The following is a 7809-nucleotide window of genomic DNA, read 5'->3' as shown; positions in this document are numbered from 1 at the left end:
GCCCCGTATTTTTCGACGGAGCAGTTACAATTATTTGATAACCTGTTACTGCGCAAGTCATTAATTTAAAAATTTGAAATGAATGCACAAATCGCACAAACATTATCGGTAATTACAGAACTTTTAGAAAGTTCTAGTGAAAGTAGTGAAGATGAGAATTTGAAGATTTTTAATCAATTTAGAAAAGAAAAAAAGGTTCGTCCTAAAATAAAAGAATATGTGCGAATGGTTTTAGAAGATTTTGATGATATTGAGGTAAGTATTGCGCAACAATTAATTATTATATTTATAAAATTGATATAAAAATAAAATATATATTTTCAAAATTAAATTGATATATTTGGTTATTTTTTGCAGTTTAAAAGAAACTTTCGAGTATCAAAAGGAATATTTTCTAAACTTGAGGAAATATATGAAAACTCGAATAATGTAAGCACAAATAATCATGGTTTACCATGTACTTCCACCGAGTCACAAATTTTGCAGTTTCTTTGGTACGTTACTTGTTTATAAATATTATATTATGAATATAGTCTTATACAAAAAAAATAATTATTTTAATTTGCTCCTACAGGTTTGCAGGAAACAAATCTGTAATTCGAGATGTGGCTTCGAGATTCGATGTTGCTGAATCTACATGTCATCTAATAATTAATAATATTATTGATTTTTTAAATGACATTTCAAGTCAAGTAATTAAATTCCCAAAAACTGAAGAAGAAAAAGCAGCAATTGCTGAAAAGTTTCAGGAGGTGAGTATTATGCTTTAATAAGTTTATTTTTAAGTTAATTGAATAAGCAATTTTATTATATAGTTTGGTAATTCAACCTGTTAATAATAAATTTTACAGATTGCCGGATTTCCAGGAATTATTGGTGCCATAAATGGAAGCTATATAACAATAAGAACACCAGCTCATAAAGTTAAAAGCACTTATGTTAACCGACACGACCAAACTGCATTAACCTTACAAGGTATTTGTGATGCGGAAAAAAAATTTATAGATGTATTCACAGGAGTGTCAGGAAAAGTTCATGTTTCTAGTCTATTTAAAATGTCATTCATTTATAACGAAATACGCACAATTTGTGGTGAAAATTGGCATTTAATAGGCGATGCAGCCTATGGAATTAAAAAGTGGCTGTTAGTTCCTTATCGTGATTATGGAAATTTGTCAGAGGAAGAAAGTAATTTTAATAAAAAATTATCTCAGAGTAGAGTTAAAATAGAAAATGTTTTTGGACTACTGAAAGTTCGGTTTCGTCAATTACAAAGACTCGATTTTCTGACAGTAAAAAAAATGTCTAAATTTATTGTAGCTTGCTGCGTCTTACACAACCTGTGTATTTTAAATGATGATGAGTGGGATGAATATGTTGAGAACTTTGATGATGTTAATGAACAACTTTTTATAAATGAAAATAATAACATTAACGAGAATAGAGAAAAAATATTAGGAGAAAATAAAAGAGATGAGATGAGTCACCAGCTTTGGAGAATAAGATAAATTTTGTATATTATTATCGTAAGTGTATAAATGTGTAAACCTTTATTGAAATTTAAATATAAAAAATTTTATATATATATTTTAAGTAAATATTTTTATATATATACTCTATATTATGTTAAGCTATACAATACTATACTTTAGGTTCTGAACTTCTGAATTCAGAACGCAATGTCACAATAACCTCCTTAAGGAATTCCATTTTCTCTTCATGTCTTCGACGTTTCGCAGATTCTTTTTCTTCGTGAATTTTTCCTAAGGTCTCCATACTGGATTCGTGAATTTTCCATTGGAGTAAATCCTCCATCCTCTTTCTTTTTCTACTCCTTGGAGCACCTAAAAAAATTTTAATTATTTTATTTTTATAATCTGCCGCCCAAAGTAAATGCCTAGTAAGTCTCATTTTCCGTAAGGTTCAAAGTCGCTTACCATGTAAGCAACTTTCGCCTTAACGGCAAATGCGACTTACTATGTTTTTGCAGTAATATATATTATTGTAAGTAATATGCATATTTTTTTTATATTAGTAATATATATATATATAAATTTACAATACATATACTTACTTGAACCTATCTTTTCTACTATTTCTATTCGCCCACCTACACCAAGTTTGACCTCCGGTTCCATGCTGTCATCGATGGCTGCAACTTTTGCTAGTTCATCTCCAAATTCTATTCTGGTTCTGCTACTTCCTGATGTTCTATTCTGTTTTGTTGCTGCACTTTTTCTTTTTTTTACAGTTTTGAATCTGGAATCACATTGGATTCCAGTAAAACTTTTCGAAAACTTGATATTTAGTTCTTCAGCCACCTTCTTGAAAAGGTGGACTTTTGTTCTAAATTTCTTCATTGGCCCAACTTCCGGCAAATATTCCGCGTATTTTTCAATGAGAAAGCTGGTACTTTCATTGCACCACTGGCTTTTACTACAACCTTCAATGGGATCAATGCCATCGTCAATCGCATCATCAATCTATAATAAAATATAAAATAAGCATTTTAGTAAAATTTATATTTGTTTTTTTAGTTGTAAAATGTTATATTATACTAACTTGATTATTTTCATTGAAATCAGGAATCAAGGAAATTCCTGCATTTTGGAGACTCTGCTTGTCAAGGCTCATAACACAATGTGAACCTGCAAATAATAAGAAATATTCAATTCACTATTATTATGCAAATTACAAAATTTTGTTTTTAAATGTAAACTTCCATTTTTTAATAATTTCAGTTTTTAAATTCACATATTATGTACATAATAAATTATTATGGTTTATATTTTCAGAAATAATCAATTTTTTTGCATAAATTCAATTATTTTCTCAAAATTTTTAATAAATCCTTCGAAAAAATTCAATTATTTTTTAAAGTAGTAAAACTCATCGCAAGAATTAAATTATTTTTTATCAATAAAAAAATTCTTCTCAGGAATTAAATTATTTACAATACAATTTTAATAAACTTTAAAAATCAAATATTTCATTATTATTATTAACAGACACGATTATTTTTAAAAAGTTGAAAAAATTCTTTGTTTAGTTCAATTATTTTTCAAAATTTCTAATTATAATTATTGAAAAAAGTAGATTATTTAAAAAAAACTTAAAGAAATTCTTGAAAATTATTAAAAATTAGTTAGGAAGCAAAAAAGCAAACAACTGAAGTTATTAGTTCAAATATGATTCTTGTCAAAAAATCTTTTCAAAGTAAAATTCAGTGCAAGAATTAAATTATTTTTTATAAATAATAAAATTCTCCTGAGGAATTCAATTATTTTCAATACAATTTTGATAAATTTTAAAAATCACATATTTCATTTTAGTTCTTAACAGACACGAGCAATTTACAAAAATAAAAAAATGATTTGTTTAATTTAATTATTTTTAAAATCTTCATTTAAAATTGTAAAAAAACTACATTATTTTCAAAAAAATTTAAACAAAATTCTTGCAAATAATTTAATCACTCACAAAAACTCTAATAAAATTGTTTTAAAGAGATTTCTATTAATAATCTTAAACCTTTAGTAGTATTTATTCTTCGAAAGAATTAAATTATTTTTTAAAAATGTTAATAAAATTTAATAATTAAATGTTTGATTTTAATTATTGAAAAACACGGTTATTTTAAAATCTTTAAAAAATTGTTCATAGAATTCAATAACTTTCGAAAATTTCAATCAGAATTATTAAAGAAACTCCATTATTTAAAAAAATCCAAAGAAATTAATCAATAAGTCTTTTTAAAAATTTTAATAAACATCTTCCCAAAATTTCAATTATTATTTTTATTAAAATATATATTCAATTTTAATATTTACCATTAGATATCACGTTACATATAATATTCTGACCGTTAATATTTTCGACGATTGCATTTTTTTCATTTAAATATATACTTTGAAAAATAATGTTTTCCTGGTTTGCCATAATTTCAACTGCAAAAACTTTTTGAAACAAAATTTCACTGCACTTCAATTTACTTTCGCGGAATTAACAAAACTGAAAACTCCTTTGCGTAGGAGGTTTTCGAAGCAAAGAACATGAGGGGAAATTTTTGAAAATGGAAGGGATACAAAAAACGGGGTAAAAATAGGTGAAAAATAGTAGGGATTGGATATATTATCTATTAAATTAAATATTAAAATATTTATTTATTAAAAAATTTTGAATTTAAATAAATTTATAGGCGCATAATACGGTAATATTAAAAAAATATTGTGCAATATACCTATATTATTATTCATTATTATTTGTGACAATTTGAAATAATACTTCAAATATAACAAAATTTTAAACTATAACAATATTTTTCTAACTTTAGGTTAAAAGTTGGATAATTTTTTATTAATAATTTTAAATTTCGGTGCCATTTGCTTGGATTTATAACGCTCGACTCGTGGGCAGAGTGCTTATATTTTGTTACGTCACAAACCAAATTCTCACACAGAGCGAAGCATGAAAACGTCTATCGTGACGTCACAAATTGCTCTTGCTCGGAACCTGAACTGCTTTGGAGCAAGTTAACAGCCACTCTTTCTCGGAGTAAGAGTATTCTCAGAGCAACATACCCGAATGTGCTATAAGAGGTTTTGTTATAGTTTTGGAATAAGTTATATTAATGTTTTAAAATTGATGAAATAATTATGTTTAATAATAAAAATAGTTCATTATATATAATTAATACAATTAATTTAATTGCATCGACGAATTTTAAAAATATCGGCTCAAAAGAAGGTAAGTTTACTTATATTTTGTAGAAAAAGTATCGCTTATTTACTTTATGTGTTTCACAAATATTGTAATTCAAAAAGTATTTGCAAATGCGTTGAGTAACAAGTTTGTTAATTGGAATATTGAGAGTATCTTTGTAACTTTCTATGAATTCTCCATACTTTTGCGGAGGTGTAAATGTTTTAAGAATATCAAGTTGTTTTGCTTTATTATATAATTGTTTTGGAAAAAAAGTGTCGATACTTAGCCAACGTAATAACAAATAAAATTATATATAATTTTCTTTATTATTATTCAGACAATTAAAAATAACCAAAATTTTAACAAAAAGTTTATCGCGGCATTATTGAAGGTGTGCGATTAAAGACGCTTCAAGATCGCGTGTCTTATTATTATTTTTAATCAAAGCAATATACTCTTTGGGTCAAATAACATGAAATTGTATCAAGTAATAGCAATCTGAAATTTTGTGATAAAAAATATTCGTCCTTCACATAAGGAGCAAAATTAATACTTTAAAAAAACAAATTTCCAATTTCTTTAGTTTACTTTTAAGTTGATTATTTATTAAAAATTTACATTTTGTTTATAGATTTTTATGCAGTCAATTGTCGTGTTTTTAATTCGGCTTGTAATTCACATGTTAAAACTATAAAAGAACACAAGAAGATACTGGAAAAGGGAGAAATAAGGAATATCACCAATCATCCACTTTTTAGAAAAAGAGGGAGTAAAATTTTTTTCAGATATTTTTAATTGAAATTTTTCAATTATTTCAATTTTTTAAACATTTTTATAAAAATAATTGAAAATAATTGAATGTTTTAAAATTCAATTAAAATTTTGGATTCAATTTTTTACAAAACAATTAAATTGTCCAGATATTTGATTTTTTCAATAAGCCCAAAAAATTCAGGAATTTAAAGAATGAAATGTAATAAACACTGGAATTAATTAATTATAATTTCTTTACAGTTTGGTGAAGCACGACTCATATTTACAAGGCGTCTCAAAAAGTGTAAAAGCTGTGGCGAAAGCAAAATTATGATGCGTTTGAGTTGGATTGGATCCGGAGGAAATGTATCGACTCGCTTCCAAGGACCTGATAATCTTAACAAGTTTTTTCTTGAACGAAGCGATCGCCACGTTTTATCGCTGTCAAAAATACGTGCATCCATTTATTTTCAGCCTGTCAAAAATTATCAGAATTGACATATTGGTTTACTTTTTAAAAATAAATTTAAAAAACATTTCTTGAAATAGTCATTTCAGTTTATTTTAAAGGTTTGAGCTAATTTAGCAATTAAGATTTTAGATTCAGAATTAGGAGGAAGAATCGCATAGAATTATACTTGTCTAGTGCAATCTGACAATTCTGAGTTCAGATTCAGATTCAACAGAAAAAATACATGGAAATAGACTAGTTTAGTAACACTTTTTTTCATTTTTGATTTTAATTCATGCTTTTTCAGCATTATTTAAAGTATATCTTAAAAATAAGAGCCAATCTGGCAATTCTGTCTTTGGATTCGGATTCAGTGTGGTAAAATACATGGGAATATACTAGTGTATTGTCTTGGCCAAAACAAAAATTTTTTTTGTGTGCCTGTGTTATTTATCCAAGTAAACAGGAAGCCAAATTAAGAGGTCTATCTACTTAAGACGCGCCAAAAAAGGATATTTTCATAAATTATTTTTTAAGATTTAAATTATGAATATTTACATAATAAAAAATGAGCGTCCTTTTTCGAATCCGTTGTCAAAAATAATTTTTATGCAACCCAAAATTAAATATGTTGATTTAATTTAAAAAATTACAAATGAATTTCAATTTTTTTCAAGTTTGATTTTTTTTTATCCTGAAAAATAATTATAAATGTTTATAAGATTTTAGTATAATGTTTCTAGATATGTAAACTGTCGACAAAAGTAATAAAAATAAAATTGATTTTTTTTTAAATTCTAAAGTTGTTAGAGCCTTCAAAGAAATGGACCGCGTGCGGACACCTTGTAGATTAAGAAACTTAAGTTGGCGGCCACGTCAAGGCCCACGAATACAATGTTTTTCGGTCCAAAATATCGAAAATATTCAAAATTGTTCCAAGTACAGTGGAAAATTAAGCTTTTAAAGACTGCTGAGGATTAACTGTTTCAGATTGAGAAACCAGCGATTTATCATTCGGACGTTGGTGCGATGTATCTGAATATTATTTTGAAAAATCGTTTGAAAATGCCAATGTTACTTAAAAAGTCAAAGCTTCCACTCATATTAGATATTATTCAATACAAATATTTTTAAATAAGGTGAAATTTTAGGGTTTCTCTTCTCTCATATAGAGCAACAATTTACTAAACTTAATTGGTTCAATAGTTTGTCACTTCTGTCCTAGATAGTTTGGGCTTTTTGGCCCGTATGTGACCGGATCTGAAAAAAGGGACCTACTTACCAAAAAATTGATTTTTTATGATGGTTCCTTATAGTTTAAGGTCCTAGAAATACAATGCAATCAGTCCTGATTGTTAAAAAAATTTTTTTTGGAATTGTTTAAACAAATTAAAAAAAAATTTTTTTTTGAAAATATAAGTAATTTTAAGACAAAAATTACACTTGGTTGTCTAAGTGTCAAAAATATTTCCCCTAAATCTTAAATTGAATGCCTAAACCATTTACAAAAAATTCGACTTAATTCCTCGAAGATGATCCCCAAGTATACCCGTCATCGGCAACCTGGTTGTGCAAGACAAAAAATAACTATGAATTATTGTAGAGTTCAAAATTATTCATTATTGTATCAGTTCTTTGCATAAAAAATTTCAGACCTCTAAGACATCCGGAAGTCTTTTAAATTAATTTTGAAAATTCTACAATTTGACTTTTGCAAAGTAAATTGTTTATAACAATTACAGGGTTGTTTGAATAATTATTTAACCATGAAAATTGGATTCAGCATAAAAAAATACATAAAGATCACTCATCATGTTAATTTAAGATGTAAAATGTTTCAAGAAATCTAATTTATTTGGATAGAAAACTTTAAACGCGTTTTTCTCGAAAAGTTGATTTTG

At 26.3% G+C, this 7809-nt stretch overlaps 2 protein-coding genes across 3 annotated transcripts; both read left to right on the top strand.

The window, feature by feature from the left end:
• The first annotated feature begins 225 nt into the window (after positions 1-225).
• On the top strand, positions 226-1458 carry LOC122505441 (putative nuclease HARBI1). Its single transcript, XM_043617053.1, has 6 exons — positions 226-255; positions 358-494; positions 575-752; positions 852-975; positions 1018-1188; positions 1445-1458. Exons 1-6 carry the CDS (start codon positions 226-228, stop codon positions 1456-1458), a joined length of 654 nt encoding a protein of 217 aa, XP_043472988.1.
• A 3052-nt stretch (positions 1459-4510) lies between these two features.
• Positions 4511-6518, top strand: LOC122505445. 2 transcript variants are annotated; one of them, XM_043617056.1, is made up of 3 exons: positions 4511-4746; positions 5336-5469; positions 5719-6518. In XM_043617056.1, the coding sequence occupies exons 1-3, from the start codon at positions 4656-4658 to the stop codon at positions 5953-5955; spliced, it is 462 nt and encodes a 153-aa protein (XP_043472991.1). In that variant the 5' UTR covers positions 4511-4655; the 3' UTR covers positions 5956-6518. The 2 variants fall into 2 exon arrangements, with proteins under 2 accessions (XP_043472991.1, XP_043472992.1); XM_043617057.1 differs by having other exon boundaries at positions 5336-5473.
• Positions 6519-7809: the final 1291 nt, after the last annotated feature.

This window comes from Leptopilina heterotoma, unplaced genomic scaffold, assembly GCF_015476425.1.
Source record: "Leptopilina heterotoma isolate Lh14 unplaced genomic scaffold, ASM1547642v1 Lhet_359, whole genome shotgun sequence".
NCBI lineage: Eukaryota > Metazoa > Arthropoda > Insecta > Hymenoptera > Figitidae > Leptopilina > Leptopilina heterotoma.
Note: the sequence above shows the minus strand (reverse complement) of the source record. Positions and strands in the feature narration are given on the sequence as shown.